Genomic DNA, 19,330 nt, shown 5'->3' on the forward strand with positions numbered 1-19,330 from the left:
TGAAATTTACGTCATCCATTAATGAGTTCCACGAAAGAGCGCAGGTAGGAACCCAGAATACCCGTACAAATAGCGTACCGGCTTCGTGAGAACAACAAGTATTCAGCGACACTTCGTTACTGTGTATCGAGGTTAGTATGAAGTGTTTCGGATCAGGAAAATACTTAAAATATCTCCTTAAGCTGTTATTATAACAAACAAGACATGGGCCATGATCATGAGGGTATTTGGAGAAACAGAAAGTAGGACCCGGAAGAAAAGCATCATTTTGTTATCAAAAGCTGCTTTGTGGGTTGGTAAAAGTTTGTGAGACGTTTATGTTTCTAAATGGAGCTTTAGCAACCGACTTTAGCTGTTTGAAAATTATATGAATGCCACATAATCCACACTCAACGTTAATCCCACTGTCCACGACTAGTTCGTTGATACCTGTTAACTCTGGGTCGGGTACCCACACCCCAATATCTACCCATATTACCCTACCCTATCAGTATAATCATTATGTTAAATACTGACATCAAATTTGCAGGTTACGCCCATGTTTCGTAACCATACATTATAATCAGTAGAAGTGAAATTATTTCTATATCTTCAAAGGCAATGCATTCTATTTCTCATAAAAGAGTATAATATGACATTCTTACCTGTCCCAGATCCAGGTTACCCGATTCAATTTATTCTGATACTCCCCAGGTAATAAGTACGGAGTTGCCAAAGAAGAATTACATTGACTCATTTAGTGATTTTTGTAATGTCAGAGAGAGGGGTAACACTCATCAAACAAGTAGGTGGTAATGCTTGCATTACAGAATGGCTGAGGCCCAGAAGGTGGACGTGAGTGCCCTCAAAGACACATTCCTGGAGTGTCCAGTGTGTGTGGAACACTTCAACCAGACTGACCGACGTCCTCATCTCCTCATCGCCTGCCTCCACGCCTTCTGTACACAGTGTCTTCAGCAGCTACTCGCCAAGGAGGGGAAAGGGCAGATCACATGTCCTCTTTGTCGTCGAGTCCAAAAGGTCCCAGGGAAGGTGAAGTCATTACCCGTGGATCCGGTCCGGGTGAAACTTGTGGATTTTGTTCAGATGAAGAAAGATGGGAAGGTACCATGCACAGACTGTCCTGATGGAAGCTCTGCCTTCTCCAGGTGCCAAGAGTGTTCTTTGTATCTGTGCAAGCTGTGCACATGTGTACACAAACGGCACCAACTGACGCACGACCATGAGATCATATCCTTGAATGAGGCACTGAAACAGCCCTTGAACAGGTTAGGCAAACGTCACTGCTGCACTCATCACCCTAAACACCAGCTGGAGTTCTTCTGTGTTACAGATGATACACTCTGTTGCATTTCTTGCACTGTTATAGAACATAAAGGTCATGGGTTCCGGAAACTGGAGGACGTGGTTAAGGAACGACAAGTGGAGCTGGAGTCATTGATGCAAGCAGTCTACAGAAATGCCCAACATCTGCGTCAGAGGCGCGTGTGTGAAGAAAATATTCAGACAGCTATTGTGCAAGCTCAGGAAAAGGCCAAATCCGATGTGACCACATACTTTAAAAACATTACAAGTATTCTAACTCAAAGAAAAGCACGTTTGGACCAAGACATTGACCAAAGAAGTGAGACAAAGTTGGCTATGTCTAAGGAAGAAGTAGAGGCGATAGACCACAATCTTGCTGTTCTGGACTCAACTGAAACATACTTCACACAAGCCAGGGATAAAGCTGATGTTGTGGAAATGCTGCAGATGTACCCTGATATCAAGAAAAGCATGGAAGCGGCAGTTTGTAATCAAGGTAAAGGTCGATATCAAGGACAAACAAAAGCAGCAGAACCTGCATTGGCATTTTGTATCTCAAATGAGAAATTTGTCGAAAAGCTGTTGTCAGAAGTGGGATATGTGAGAGAGTGTACTGACACCAAGGAAGGTGAGTACATCAACATTAATGAGATAATTGTGGCTTCGTATTAGTTAATGGTTACATACTTTAATAGGTCTTTATGATAAAAGGGTTGTCCGGGTTCTTACCAGTGCATGGACTCCTCTGTCTCATGTTTCACTGAAGAGTGAAACCTGTTGTTGATCATAGATGAGTTACCGTTAATGTCTTTGTGAAAAGTGTAAATATTACAGCCCATATAGCCTCAAGTGAAACGTGTGTAGCCAAATGTCATGCATTTAACCTGGGTGTCGTTATGATACTGTATTGTGATAATAGTACACACTGATCGGCGAGCAGTAGTGTTTGACTCGCAAACCGCATCAAAATACGTTATAAGATGGTACTTGTTCTCAGCAGTATTTTTAGTGCAGTTTTCTTGAAAAGTCCATTAACTTCTTGAAAACTGCATTAAACGGATATTTATTCATCTTTCATTTATCAGGAAAGAATCAACTTCTGATGTGGTTGGATGAAGTATGCGATGCTGCCCTAAAATACCTGAGCGAGGACGTTTTAATTCAGCATATTAAAAAAAGATATTCAGCGCCGAAATCCAATATTCGCTTTAAGCCCTATCCACGAGTGACAGACACTATTTTCAAAAGGTGATTTTGAGGACAAAAGCTCTACGACGTTCAGGGATGTTTGTCATAGACTAAGTCATTTCAATAAGTTTCTTTAAAACTTTATTTTTTCAAGCGATCTATTTGTTTCAATATATGTCCAAAGTGCACCGAAGTTCTATCCCCTTTGTCTATGTAATGAATTCAGCAAACGGTCGTTGTATAACCTCTTATCATAAACCCACCTCCGGGCAGGACCCATACTCCTCAAACGCTGTCAATACATGTCAATTAACACCTCCCTATGTCGGCAATCTTTCGTGAGTACATGTGCATGGGCCAGTGACCATGCACAATATGGCATAATGGCCCTGTGTATAAAACACTGACTGATAGGGTCAGTCGGAGAGAGCACCCAGCGAGACCAACCAACAAGACCAACCAGAGAGACCAACCAGAGAGACGAACCAGAGAGACCAGCCAGGGAGACAAACCAAGCTAGACCAGTTAGGGAAACGAGAAGTGGGCGTACTGTGCGCCTAGTCGGGGCGGCAAAGGCCGTCGCCCCACCTACGATTACATCGACGATGAAGAATCGCCGTCGGACTTCTGAATGTGTGTAAGTGACAGAGCGGGTCCCCACATCGGGAACATCCACTCAGTCCCGATGTGCGTTCTGCCACATGTTTACCAGTGTGTATACCATTTCGACCATCATTCAACCAAACAATAATAAAACATGGCTGCAGCTGTCTTCATCTCTACCGTCGACTCTTGTATACCCTGTTTCTTGTCCACCATCCTGAACTACCACCCGAGATCAAACACAACGGACGCTCTTGGACACATGACAAGAAATGGTAAAAAAAGTGTAAAGTATAATTTACAAGATAACATGTTGAATAGATAGCAGATATACGTATTCGTGCACAGATTAACAACTGTCTGAATATGACGTGAATCATACGGGAAGGCTCACTCATTACCAAGCGTTCTGTACATCATATTACATTAAGTTGACATCTAATGAAAGGCAAATTGTGACGGTGCACAATTTATCTTTGTATTCTTCATATTTGTATATTTGTTTGCATGTATGTATTTTGTATGTATTTGCCGCATATATTTTTCTGTATGTATGTATTTTGTATATATTTGCCTGAAACATTCATATTGCTAATTTTTTACGTATTTTGTATATATTTCCTGAAACATTCATATTGCTAATTTTGAAGTGTCACTTTAATTAGTTTTCATGTCATGGCTCAAACTGATGTAACACACCTGGCAAGGATAATTACCACTTAACATGTCAAGCTCAAAACGCAAGCTATTGTCTATTGCAACAGTAAATGTGTTAATGGCCACTGTACAGACATCCAGACCACAACTGAAATAAATCCAGTCTAATTAGATCCATGCCAATTAGCCAACTACTGTTGTCGCGGCCAGGTGACATCAGCTGTAGGAAGTAAATTGACATCCAGAATGAAGTTGTAAAACATTCCGTAATTAAGCTGGTGTAATAACCCTGTCACGGTCACGTGACTTCCCCTCCAATAATTCATTTCAGCTTGTCCAATCAGGAACCAGTAGTGAAAATATCTGTTCCAGGTCAATCAATCAAAATCGTAGTGAAAGCACCTACAGTACCTTTTCGGCCAATCACAAAAGAATTCCATCATTGATCAGGGATGTTTCGGCTATAAAAAGAGGTCAGTGATTTCCTATCAACACACTTGACCTCACAATAAATGTTGAAACATGTTCTTGACTGATCATTGACTTAAGGAATTCTACATTCTATTTAAGGATCTAAACTTGTACCCCACACGAACAGGGTAACAAATGGTAGAAAAAGGGTTTCCCTAAACCTCTCACATGTCAAGACAGAAAGGGACAACACCATCCTTCAACGCCTACGGAGCAGCTCCCACACAGAGCAAAGGGCAAGTCAGGCCCACTGCTCCTCCACCAGCGGTTCCACAATCACCACATAGAGAACCACCCCCAATCATCAGGCCAACCATTCCTCTACCAGCTGTTCCAAAAGCTCCACTAACGATGGCTGTCAAAACCAAGAAACCTGGGAGTTGACAGGTTTGATGGTGGGGACAATGTCAACTTATTCATTGACAGGCTGAAACATGCTTTCCAACTAAATTACATAAACTTAATGAAGAACAACAGAGACAGTACCTGCCTATGTTCTTGGAAGGCAAAGTCAAACGTTTCTTCAATTCACAAGCTCTTCCAGTCGACATGTTTCTTTAAGACAGCCCAATAACTATTTTCATACGCACTATATCAGATGCAGCAATGTTCAGTTCTCCACCTTATTCTCCTCTTTTCAGTTTCCTGTATTTCCTACCACCCTTCTAGCACAATGATGAGAATAAGCCTCAACCATCTGCATAGTGAATATGTGTCTATTAAGTGCTAGGGGTATGTGAAGACGTTTTACATTTCTCAAGACTTATTCCCATCTAACTGTGATTTGCTTATTTCTCAGGACTCTTGTTCCTCTTTCGATGCATTCTATTCGGGCGCCTTTTGCATCCAGCTTGAACTGCTTTAAAGCTGGGCGCATTCGTGCAATTGTAAAACACCCCGATTCAGCTACTATCTTTATATCATCCCATCATGGTTTGCACAATTCTTCGACAGTCACATTTAGATGACAAATGACCACAGTTATTTTAGTTGTTAGAAGGGCAAACAAGGGCACAACCATTGATTCATTGTCACGTTCTTTGTTCAAAAACGTTGAACCCTCATCTGTTTTGCTTTTGAGGACAAAAGCTTGTTATCATCCCAGGGTACTGTGACAGTGCACAATTTATGTTTGTATTCTTCATATTTGTATTTTTTGCATGCATGTATTTTGTATATATTTACCGCATATATTTTTCTGTATGTGTGTATTTTGTATATGTTTGCCTGAAACATTCATTTTGAAGAGTTACTAATATTGAAATGTCACTTTAATTAACCTTCATGTCATGGCTCAAACTGATGTAACGCACCTGGCAAGGATAATTAACACAGGCCATATACCACTGAATATGCCAAGCTTAAAACTCAAGCTATTGTTTATTGCACCAGTAAATGTGTTAATGACCACTGTACAGACACAAAGACCACAACGATATTTAATGCCATGACTAAAATGTTTTATTTATGAATAGAAAGGGGCAATATCATGTATATGGTGTTTTGCATGAACATCGTCATGCATATAATATCTCATGTCGTTATTTGAATATGTGAACTAGATGTGCTGTCATGGATTAGTTGTGCCTGTGTTGCACTCATGTATGGACACATTAGATGTACTTTGCATCATTATTATGCTAATAGTGAAGAAAAGTGAATAATTTGTTCAATAGCAAATATCATTTATGCATGTTTTATACAACGACAGCTGAGGCATAATTGAGAAAAGGCGTTAAAATGCCACCATGTCTTGTAAGATATGATGTTTGTGCCAAGGAAGGGTATCCATTGACAAGGTGTTGGCCAGTCTCTGTAAATACATTACACACTTGGAGAGAAGCGACTGGTCCTGAGCAGCAAATAACAAGCCTTCAGTTTCACATTTGAGAACCGCCGACTTCATCCAGGCGAACGAGTCGGCTGTACATACGATGCTATGCCTTCTCAGAAAGCTTCTCCACAAAGGACCGAATGTGAGCAGACTGTGTGAATGGCTTCACCTGGTTTACTAGAATCGCTGTCCCGTGCAGCAGTACAGTGCCATCAACAATATCAGGTGATAAGATAAGATCACTCTGAATTAAAGTATATCTTTATTGCTCACAGAATTATTATTGGTGAAGGATCAAGACATTCTATACCCGTTACGATGTAACTGCATATGTATCTTCAGCAAAACATCGTTTATACTGAATCATCCTTTCTTACGCCGCACTCAGCACACGGGCACCCAGCTGTTTAGGGGAATTGTTCCCACATTTTGTGTAGTATGTTATTATCCTGTGCTTTAATTAGATATTTGCCTGTTCCCTCAACGGGGGTTGAAGTATTGTAAAATAATTGTCCTCCTGAGAGGGTACGTAGGTGCCAAAACATTCGCTGTAAATTTAAGTCTACCAGGATTTTAAGTCTTTGAATGTCATTTAGAAGTGAAAATACATAAGAATGAAGATTTTTATGGATATCAACTTCTTTATGAGAGAACACAACGTTTCGGAGTTAATGCTTACTCCTTCATCAGGTGATTGAGAAAGGGATACAGAGGTGTATTTATATGTACAGGTAAAACAATAACAAAGTAACAAGTGGAATGAGTTAACGAAAGCTAGTATAAACAAGCACTGATAGGAAGCCGATAGTTAAGATAACAATGATGGAAGCCAATGGTAATGCATTACAGTTGATTGGATATGTTTACATAACATGATTGGGGATAAGGATGGAAGCCAATGGTGATACATTACGCATGATAGGATGATGTACATAACACACGATAGGGGGTGAGCATGTTTACATGAGGGTTGGTGATGTACAAACACAAGTATGTACTCGGGTAGATAGGCTATACATGAATTACATAGATAGAATGTACACAGGTAGATGAGATTAATTTTATCAATAAGTCCCAGGCACTTGGTAGGTACACTCCTTGGTCGCGGTTGATGGCTGGTTTCTGTCTCCGGATCTCGATGGCCTCTTGCAGTTTCCTTTGGCGCCAGTTGTTGTTGTTGGTAGATAGTATCAATTCGATGGGAGGACACTAGGATACTATCTACCAACAACAACAACTGGCGCCAAAGGAAACTGCAAGAGGCCATCGAGATCCGGAGACAGAAACCAGCCATCAACCGCGACCAAGGAGTGTACCTACCAAGTGCCTGGGACTTATTGATAAATTAATCTCATCTACCTGTGTACATTCTATCTATGTAATTCATGTATAGCCTATCTACCCGAGTACATACTTGTGTTTGTACATCACCAACCCTCATGTAAACATGCTCACCCCCTATCGTGTGTTATGTACATCATCCTATCATGCGTAATGTATCACCATTGGCTTCCATCCTTATCCCCAATCATGTTATGTAAACATATCCAATCAACTGTAATGCATTACCATTGGCTTCCATCATTGTTATCTTAACTATCGGCTTCCTATCAGTGCTTGTTTATACTAGCTTTCGTTAACTCATTCCACTTGTTACTTTGTTATTGTTTTACCTGTACATATAAATACACCTCTGTATCCCTTTCTCAATCACCTGATGAAGGAGTAAGCATTAACTCCGAAACGTTGTGTTCTCTCATAAAGAAGTTGATATCCATAAAAATCTTCATTCTTACCAGGATTTTAATCGTAGTATTCTTGTTGTTTTAATTTTGGCTAGCATTTTGTACACTCGCCAGCGGCTGATGGGATGGTGTAAATCCGGCTGGGGTCCATGCAGGTAGCAAAGGTACTGTAAGTCCCCATGGTCCCTAGTGTGGTGATCTACCTTCTGTTGTTGGCGATCTATAGCCTGTTTTTATATTGTATTGTCTAAATAGTGATATTAGTTTTAAATTTTCATGCTAGTTTTAATTCAAATTGTCATATTCTAGTTGTTTTACTGTCCTTCGTTAACAGATTTTAACAATATGAATATATTTCATTTAGGTGTTCATTTAAGTGTATTGTTATCTATGAAAATAATTGTTCTCGTCACAGTATGGCTGAAATATTGCCGGTGTGAAGATAAATTTTAACTCACTCACTCACTCACTAATTAGATATTTACATAGATGATTTTAGTCATCTTTGAACATATGGAGAAAATGGACGTTCATTCATCCATCATTCATTCATTCATTCATTCATTCATGCCACACACTTACATCTCGCACATATATCTTCTCAAACGCCTCAGGAGTCTCATCTACACTGCTGTCAGTACCAATCCACATTTGTGAGAGCTTCAAGTATTGAAATCCGAGAACCGGTATCGTGCTTTGGTTTGGTTAGGAATGCTACTAAAGGGACGCAACTCCCACATGCTTATTTAACCTACTCTCTTTCTGTTTTGTTTTTCACACTCCATTAACGTACAAATAAACCAGAGTTATTTTATTTAGCCTGTACCTCGTTATTCCGAACATGTTGCATGACTGTGTATGTTTTGGATGGAGATTATCTTATACAGAACTTGTATTGAGTCTGGTATACAAACAGCCTACACTGTTCAATGTTTGTCACATGAGTTGGCTGGGGATTCGGTGGACAGGTTCTGTGAGGTAGCTGATTGTGGGGATCTGATTGTGTGGGTCTTTGCTCATGCTCTCAGTCACTAATTTCTCGTCATGGACTCGAAAGGTTTTTTGATATTAGGTTCCACTTTCACCCGTTTTTTATTGTATTATTATTTTTTGTATTTTATTTTTTTTTAGAATTATCTAATATTCAAACGCAAATGCACCCGCTCACTGCACTGCGGTACCGACATGATAAACAGGGTTCCTCTCATCTCTCCATCTGGCGCATAATAGGCGTGATAAACTCTTGAATGAAACATTAAAATCCATTTCACTTCTCCTTGTTGGGATTGCAACTGCCGAAGTGATATAAATATGTAACAGAACCGCACAGTTTTGAAAAAGTGGACAGGTGAATTGTTCAATAGCATGGATCTCTCAATTTTTGTCCTAATTTTACATAATGCTTCAAATATCACATGCGTTTTAATGTATGTAGGTTATCTATTTCAGATCTTTGCCAAACTAGGTTTCCTTGAATCTTTTTTAGCTTGAAACATGATTCTATATTGGCCATACTCCATATTATGTAGTTCATAATATTTATCTGAATCCTCAGAATATTCATCAGAAACAGTAACCACAGTGAAATGTTGAAACCAAATGTTGAAACCAGCTTTTTCTGTAAAAAGAAACTTTATTTGTACATATTTGTACATTATGTTTACAATGCTTTATTACCAGATTTCTTGACTTTTAATGGTAATATGGTAAATATCTGTGACAACTCTTTATTTAGAATTATATATATGAGCCTACTAAAACAGTGTAACTTTTATTCATATAACTTGTTCTGGACAGTTTAACACATCTTGTATGCAGGTGTCTAGTATCACATAGAGCATATTATCAATGTACAAATTTTGCTGTATTAGATTTTTATCTTGCCTTTATACTCATTTTGTTTTGTCCAGGAGGGGTAACATCCCTTTAAAATGGAATGTCAGCTGTATAAGATGAAGTGCAAACCATCCATACATACCAGCTAATATACCTGATATCCTCCACATACACCGTCCTCAGGTGAACAATAAGCCAAGTACTCAATTCGTTGTGCTATCGAAGGGACGCAACTCCATGATATGATTGTTCGGAAAACAGCTTTGTGATGACTTGTTCACTCCATCAAAGTTTGCCCAACATTTTTAGCAAGAATCATGTGTAAGCCAGGGGTTTTTTTCTCAATAGTAGCTACGCTTCTGAATAATCTGTAACTCACCAAGTATTCGAGATCCTAAGCTTCACGGACGTGTTGCGTGTACACGTATGGTTTGGATGGGGAATGTGTTATACAGTATTTGTTTGTATGGTTTGTGGTTTGTTACGGTTAGTCTGCACTGTCCCATGCTTGTAAGATGAGCCGGCTGCGGATTGGACAGGCATCTTTGCTCATGCTCTGTCACTAGTTTCTTGTCATGGTCTCGAAAGGTTTTTATATGTGGTTCTGTTTAGTTACCCGTTTTACCGTAATAGGTATCGAATCATCCGATATTCGGATCACGCCGAAAACCCGGGTTCGATTTTCCCATATGGATACAACGCGTGGAGTCCTTTTCTGGTGTCACCCGTAAAACTGAACTTTCTCCCACACTTGTGATTTGAGAAACGTTCGTAAAATATTACTTGTGTTGTATTGTTTGGATATATTTCAATTTGAGGAACCCACGCACACATTCCTTGAACCCCAACACCAGCAGACATACAGGTGTCAATATCTTCACTTACAAATGAAAATTAGAGGCTCTGGATTACTTTCCAGATATTTTTTAGATGATTTGACACACAAAAACCGCTTCAACTACGTTCATGTCTGTCTTTGAACGAATTGATGTAATATTAACAGTAAAATTTCCAAGAGCAATCTGGGTTTTGTTTCAGGCGCTAGAAACTGATTTATCTGATTATTTCACACCAGAAAAGAGAAAAGACTAACACTTCAGAAGGGGTTTCGTACACGATGACATAGTGATTGTCCTGTTTTGCGTTGTTTGTTTGTTTGTTTTGTTGGGTTTTTGTTTGTTTGTTTGTCTGTCTGTCTGTTTAACACCGTGTTCGGTAGTAGTCCAGCTATATTATCTGTAAATAACCGAGTCTGTACCAGACAATCCAGTGATCAACATCAGAAGGATCGACGTCCGCAGATGGGATGCGATGACATGCGCGCGTCAACCAAATCAGTGAGTCTGACCACACGATCATTTTGTCGATGGCTTACGACAAGCATGGGTTGCTGAAGACCAATTCTAACCGGGATATTCAAGGGTACGTGGCACACTACAGCGTGCAGCGTCAAACCATATGAAGTTACGTGTTTGTTGTCAAGCGCAATATCTGCCATCCACCCCTAAACCATAATCTGTCGTCTCATCTTCGACTTCGGGCTTACGATACCACGCAATGAGCCAGTGTGTGAATGAATTTAGATATATACCGTTTTCAAGAACTATTCCCGCAACATCACGGCGGGGAACACCAGAAATGGACTTTGTACACATGTCGGGATTCGAACCCACATCTTCGATCTGCAAAGCGAACGTTTAAACTACAAGGTTCCCCCATCGCATCTTGAAGAAAAGGAAAGGAAAGGAGGAAACTTTCAATATCATATACTTACATCTGAAACGTATTTCGAAAACCCACGTGCAGACATTATACCCTTGTGTAGGAACGTGAATTCTATGAAAATATATATAAAATCCTCATTTATGTAAAAACGGGTGCGTCACGGAAATTAATTGTATACTATGTATAGCTGTGCTATTATTTTTGCGTGTTGTTATATTTGTGTTTATATTAATAAACTATATCCACTTCATACGAACACAGTGCCTTAATGTTCTCATCGCATGTGACTGGTATATTTGGCAGACCTATTGTTTGGCATAACACATTAAGTCCTAATCTTGTATTGCACTTATAACAGAAACAGCTTTGTAAAACCTATCATTTCTGTATGACAGCTACGGAGGCATTCTCCAGAAAACAGGTACTTCAACTGTATTGTTCGGAAGTACTCCGGTTGCCGTGGATACATAAATATTCAACAGCAGCTTTTTCCGTGTACTCGAGACAATCCTCAATTTCTGATGCCTGATGTGTTAATGCCTAATGTTTTTGTCACTCAGTGCATGTGAATACAGTCTGCTCACGTTTTGATATTTTCGTCCTCTAAGCAATTTACAAACTGTCATCGCCAGGGTTGGCGTTCCTTCGGTCAAAGTTTCCACCTGTTTGGGGATACAACGGGTACAATGTTTGAGGCCCGTTTTAGGTGGAATATTGCTTAAAGCGGTGTAAAACTAAACTCACCCACCCAACACCTACTCACTCACTCAACATCCATCCAGTCACCCACCCACCGAGTCACTCTCTCAACACACACACTCACTCACTCAGCACCCACCGACATATTCGCTGCCCCACGCACTCACCTACTAACTCTTTCACTGACTCAATAGCCACCTGTTCACTCACTCACTCAAAACCCACCCGGCCCGTGATGATCCGTGCCAGAACAGGTCCTCAGCAACCCATATTTGCAATAAAAGCATGAGTTCACATCAATTACCTGTTCACCAGATTATTTGCTTGTGAACTAATTACTTTAACAGAACCCAGTCCATATATACTGAACTGTAAAAGTTAGGGATCATGAACTGGCACTTTTACACACAAAAAAACAAAAACAAACCATCCCGACAAGTATAAATGATCCCTAACTGTGTTCTTAGTATTCATTTATACAGTAAAATAATTCGTACATGCTCCTCCTGTGCTAGATCAACAAACACAACCTGCATTTCGTCTCACGTTTAAATCAGCTCGAGCTTTCATCCCAAATTAATCTGATGTTTAATAATTGACAAATTTTTCCCAATCGGAATTACGTCTCACTCAGTCTGTGAAGAACCGGGTTAGAATTGATCTTCAGCAACCCCCGCTTGTCGTCAGAGGTGGGTCGTGAAGATCCGGGTTTGACTTGATCTTCAAAAATCCATGCATATTTACACTAAGACCAAACTGATCATTTGACGAGTATTATTATTAGTGTTGATCTTACTCAGGATATAAATAAAAACATATCAACCGATACAGATATATGTGTTGGCTCAGTAAATATTTTGTTTATATTTTATTTTGTCTCTGTGGATGAACAAAGAAGGGAGCAGTCTTTAGATAACAGTTGGAAGAATTTGGATTTCGTTAATAGGAATTTCTAGTATTAATAATATGTTACCTTAACCAAACAAAACTGGGAGCGTATTAAATAGAATATTTCACGTGTGTAGTGAAATATGAAATATCTGTCGTCTCGTGGCGTGAAGAACGTCACATATTCATCATATCAGGTTTTTCTCATCTCTCGATGACAGATGCGTCATATATCACTAGACACATGAAATATATCGATTTACTTCTTTCTAGCGCTTTCTAATCGTGTCACTACCATCGTATACTTTTACTTTTTTACCTCTTTCTGGTGTTTCTTCTGTCCGTGCTGCTACCACCGTGTACTTTTAATTCATTTCTTCTTTCTTATGTTTTCTGTTCGTGTGACTGAAGTCGGTTACTTTTACTTCATTCCTGCTTTCTAGGACTACTTGTATTTCTTTTTTCCTTCCTAAAAATACGTCTTCTATTCGTGTTACCGACACTGTCTGATGTTTCTTTTTTACCTAGTTCTAGCACTATTGTTACAACATCGTCTGCATGTTATTTGTCGACGCACTTCTCCGTTTACTCCCGTTATTAGTGTTAAGAATATCGGTACTTATTCTGTATTTCTTCCAGTTCTTGTTCCAGTCAGTGTCCATTGGTGCCTCGACTCTACCATATACTAATACTGTTGTTGATATATCATAGGTGTGTATTTTTACTTTTGCATGCGTCGTGGTCAGGGCAGATTCTCAGTAATCTGGGCCTGTCCTGTGGTCAGGGCAGATTCTCAGTAATCTGGGCCTGTCCTGTGGTCAGGACAGATTCTCAGTAATCTGGGCCTGTCCTGTGGTCAGGACAGATTCTCAGTAATCTGGGCCTGTGGTCAGGGCAGATTCTCAGTAATCTGGGCCTGTGGTCAGGGCAGATTCTCAGTAATCTGGGCCTGTGGTCAGGGCAGATTCTCAGTAATCTGGGCCTGTCCTGTGGTCAGGACAGATTCTCAGTAATCTGGGCCTGTCCTGTGGTCAGGGCAGATTCTCAGTAATCTGGGCCTGTCCTGTGGTCAGGACAGATTCTCAGTAATCTGGGCCTGTCCTGTGGTCAGGACAGATTCTCAGTAATCTGGGCCTGTCCTGTGGTCAGGGCAGATTCTCAGTAATCTGGGCCTGTCCTGTGGTCAGGGCAGATTCTCAGTAATCTGGGCCTGTCCTGTGGTCAGGGCAGATTCTCAGTAACTGGTTAATCAAGCACCATGACTTGCTGACTAAACCTCACCAAGACAGAGTGGAACATTGCTCACTGAATTACTGGTTCTCTGGAACATTGCCGAGTGCGGCTTTTATACATGTTTCGTGACCAGCAGCTTTTCAGGTTCCAGGGAGATCTATAAACAGCAGACCGACGTCATATGTTGAAATATTGCTAGTTCCAGCAGACCAACCTCACATATGAGTTGATGAAATATTGCTAGTTCCAGCACATAACAGCAAACAAATTGTTATATGGTGTAATCTCCAATAGCCTCTATTTTCTGCAGTACAAGTTTTGTCAAATATAAGCTGCTATACCAGAAATCATTTGGCAATGAATTCAAATTGTTTAGCTGCATGGGTAACCCTTGTACCGAGCGGTAACGTATTTACTGTTTCATTTGGTCACGAACATTCAACTGATGTATCCTTTGGGTGTAACTACAATAGAAAACCAAACGTATTGTTCAAATGACTTACCGTAGATATTTACTTCTACAAACACAAAGAAAGAAACATTAACGTGAAGTTATATCTGCTTTGATTAAGCAGGTGTTTAGAGGATGCAGGTGTGTGTCTGTGTGACACGTGCATGTGTCAGTTCTGACGTAACGGTAACCCTCCATGGAGCCTGTCACCTCCCGGAAGTCCAGTCATGCCCAACCCCGGGGTACGCTACGAGGTATCACCGTTGGATACACGGCAGCCATATACACAGACAGCCATACAGAGGGGACAGTAGAACTGTACTGGGTGAAAAGCGGTCGTGCTTGCTGATGCCATCTGTATTCATGTTCTTTAAGGCTTTGGCTGGTTTTTAGTTGATTGTTTAACGCCGCACTCAGCAATATCTCAGCTACACGACGAAGGCCTGTAAATAATCGAGTATGAACCAGAAAATCCAGTCATTAACAACATGAGCATCGATCTACCCAAGCACGATACAGTGGCATGTGTGAACAAAGTCAATCACCAGATACCGGTAGCCTCTTCATAACCCGGATGTAGCAGCTGTTGGTTGTCTTAGTGAGTGATTTAGCTTAGTATTACGTCGCTTTAGCGATATCCAGGCAAAATCTCGGCGGGGGACACCAGTAATGGGCTTCACACATTGCTCTTGTGGCGAATCGAACTCGGGTCTTCAGTGCGACAAGCGAACGCTTTGACCACTAGGCTAACCCACCGGCCGGATTGTGTGCACTGGGGTCAAAATGTTCATACCGCCGTGATACTGATGGAAATAACTGGTCACGGGGTCTTCAATGTTTTTTAAGATGCGGTGAAAGTAATTTGGCGCGGCGGGTAGCCTAGTGGTTAAAGTGTTCGCTCGTCACGCCGAAGACGTGCTCCAACAGCCCCTACAGGAAATGAGATTAGGTCAATAATTCTTGAGTCTGACCAATGTTTTCAACCTATTTTGTCTTGAAATCCAGTTATCTGTTATTTAAAGAAGATAAATACATTTTTACATTTTACAACCATAAATATTATCAGTTAAATTCAACAGTAAAATCCAAACTTAAAAAAAGGAACAACTTTAGAACAATTGTAATAATGTCAAGATGTAATCGCGTGTGTAACCCGAGCTGACACGAAGGAAGAGGAAGGTTCTGAATGATAACAGTGCTCCTCACATCCGGGTATCTGATAGCCAGGATAGGCCACGGTGTGGAAACAAAAGATACTGTGCATGATTGTCAGCAGAATCGGGAAGAAAAAGAACACAAGGATGATCTCACCGAACCAGTTATCGTCACATGTGTCAATATGCGTCCTGACTTTCCTGTAATGCAGTTCAGTGAAGGGATGCAAGGCTTCCTGTAAAAGGTTGAAATGGGGATCGGGCGATGGCCTGACTGCATACCCGAATAACGACTGTGCGGATGGTGACTGTTTATACATATTTATAGGATTTAATTAAAATACAGATAATGCCCTTGCCACTGATTCATTATAACACTGAAATGTAACATAGCCGGTAACATACTTCTACGTTTGATTTATTGCACTGATGGGAATACGGCATTGTACTAATACAAACCAGTGCAAGAGTTTGTCAAACAACGTCGTATTCCCCTCCCCACCCTTCAAATGACTACACAAATTGTCAAGTCGACGCATTTATTTATTTATTTATTTATTTATTTATTTATTACGGTCGTGTCTGATGGTGGTACGGATAAAACACAAACACATGTGGTTTTTTTCATTGCTGGTGTATTATATACGGACATCCTCGTTCTGTTTTCAACCAGAAGTTTGGTGAGTTCCGTCGACATGAGCATAAATTCACTTATGGCGTTACGGGAAATAACAAAGTTTCTGCAAAAATATAGATATAGTCGATTTGTTATTTGTAACTTACTATTTTATATTGTCTAATTGCTTGTTTGTTCGCATGTTGTTTAACGCCGTACGATCGGGTCTGTACTGGACAATCCAGTGGTCAACAGCATGAGCATCGATAGTTCGATGCAACTTGACTAGAATAACATGTGTCAACGAAGTCAAGGCCTGTACTAACCTGGAATTTGACGGCGTATTACAGGGGTGCTGAAAACAAACAAAAACAAAGTTTTCAACCAGCTGTTTGAGAAATGCTGATGGATAGAGGAAAACATGGAGTCACCACAGATTTCATTTTTCCAGTCACGTCATCACAAATTAACCTTGAACGCCCACGCCTACGCTGGATAGTAGAGGCTGGCTTGCGTTGGCGTTTTGTGTTTATCGATGTGTCACTGTGTCAGTGGACAAATATAATCCGTATACTTTTTTATGCAACATTGGTACCAAGTTGAAACCTGTTATTTTAGTAAAGATAAACGGCGCCTTTGTTTGGGAATATCATCACAGAGCTATTAAACATACGGCTTCTACATCATCGTCGGCATCGTCGGCAGATACTAACGTCCTCATCAGTTACAGTGCCACGAGATGTGTCTGTTTAATACCCCGTGACAGATAAATGAGACATATAATAATTCGTCAATATGGATATCAAGACGCGTATGAACGTATACAACTCGGCATGTTGTTGTATTTGTGTACAATGGCCGTTAATTCACACGTGAGCCTCGTCTTATGAATAGAAGCAACAAAACCCTTTCCGCATTCATAAGGAATCTGTACAAGTGTGACTATATAATGAGCAGACATGCATGTGTTTCTGCAGTATTACAGCTGTCTGTGTTGTTTGTAAACAAATGGGGTCTGAACCAGACAATCAAGTGGTAAACCCAAATATGTTTGTTTGTTGCTTAACGCCACACTCAGAAATATTCAGCTTCAGCGGCGGTCCATAAATAATTGAGTCTGGGCCGGACAAGCCAGTGATCAACATCATGAGCATCGATTTACGCAAGTGGGATACGATGATGTGTTTAGCTGATGTAACAAATTCCGTTGAGCATTGTCGACAAAATAGATGTTACATGTTACATGAAAGCAGAATAATATGCCAAATGACAACATCCATGTGAAGAATTGCGGAACAACGTAACTCGTCATGTTTAGAATTGTCACTATACTGTAAGTCTAATGTGGACTCAGGTTTTCATGAGTGCTTCAAGTCTGAAATTGAGAAAATTCATTTAAAAAACGAAAATAATCTAACTGACCTTCTTAATGAATCCGTCATCAAGAATATTAACTGAATGTGCCACGTGCCGACTTACAAACTGAAACAACAGACTAAGGCAGAAATCATTGTAATCCAATAAACAACAGAGTAACGGTTTAGAACACAATTGTAAAACCCTAGTAAGTTTACAAATCACTGCGAAGTAATTACAAAGGCAGTACAAAATACAGTAGAGGTACAAGATTCAATGACAGACTGAGTACAATACACGAAATATCATGGTAGCAGTGGTAGTAACTCTAAAGTCAGTTATAACAACACTTACCTAACTTTATCATTTCTTCTGAATTTGTGACTAGATGAGTGAGTTGAGTTTTACGCCGCTTTTGGCAATATTCCACGTACGCCAGGAATGAGTTCCACACATAGTACCTATGTCGGGAAACGAACCCGGACCTTTGGCTTGACGAACGAATGCTTAAACTACTGGGCTACAGCACTGCCCTTCTTCCAGCATAGCTGGGTATCCGTGAAATCACAACCGCTTGTCTCAATGTAATGAGCGATGACAGAGGCTGGAGCTTGTCTAAACCCTAAAGAATAGTCTACGCTATGCCAGATTCATCCATGCTGATTTTGAAGCTCATTTATTCCAGGTTTTAATTAATCCAGATATGAATATAATCATGTGAATATTTTGCTACAACGCTGCATCGCACAGAAATAAGAGAACCATCTACTCGTGTCGTAGAAACAAGGTGTTGATCCTAATTGAAACTGCTAGTTGGGTAAATTCTGAGTGCCAGTGGGAATCACCAATATTTTTGGCTAATGGCTGGTAACTGCTGTATTCGGTGCGACGGTACGTATGTGACAGGAGGTTGGGCCTGTGAAGCTAATATGAGACTAGGGTCTAGATTTTCGAAGTTCTGTTAGAGCGAAGATCGTCGTTCGTTAATTAAAGATGTATGGCACTTAAGACTGTCTTAGCACTAAGAGAGCTTCGAAAAGCTAGGCTTACTTTCCCGACCCACAAAGCGTTCTAACATTACGACCTGTCGTACTTTATCATTGATTTACAAATGACGCTCGATGGATCAGCCCACTAAAATATGCAATAAAACCATTTTACTTCTAATGACGACGAACTCAAAGCCAACAAATGGTAAACCTTAACACCCATTTTATCAAACCTGAGATCACACATTCAATTATTTCTATACATTTCACTCTATATATTTCTTTCAAAAAAGTAGGGAAATCTGAACTTTGAAGTCTGGTAGAAAGAAAACCCATTAAGGAACGTTACAATGACATTCATCTTGTGTATGCAGCATCATTTCAAGTTATCACCACACGCAAGCAAAATGCACGGGAAGCACGTCCACAATGTGGGAGCCTCCTACACGAGCATGGGGTGTCATTATGAATCTTGACGTTTTTCAGGCAGGTCGTTAAATCACTGTAGACCATTATTTTCGATAATTTTCTTGCATCTGTGCATGGTCAGGGTTTTCAGGGTCAAATCACACACCATTGA

General features: G+C 40.3%; 1 protein-coding gene across 1 annotated transcript; it reads left to right on the forward strand.

Annotated features, from left to right (window-relative positions):
* Position 1: 1 nt before the first annotated feature.
* Positions 2-4,608, forward strand: LOC137297330 (E3 ubiquitin-protein ligase TRIM33-like). Its single transcript, XM_067829341.1, has 4 exons — positions 2-131; positions 810-1,933; positions 2,391-2,553; positions 4,401-4,608. Exons 2-4 carry the CDS (start codon positions 811-813, stop codon positions 4,606-4,608), a joined length of 1,494 nt encoding a protein of 497 aa, XP_067685442.1. The 5' UTR covers positions 2-131; position 810.
* Positions 4,609-19,330: the final 14,722 nt, after the last annotated feature.

Source organism: Haliotis asinina, chromosome 9 (assembly GCF_037392515.1).
Source record: "Haliotis asinina isolate JCU_RB_2024 chromosome 9, JCU_Hal_asi_v2, whole genome shotgun sequence".
NCBI lineage: Eukaryota > Metazoa > Mollusca > Gastropoda > Lepetellida > Haliotidae > Haliotis > Haliotis asinina.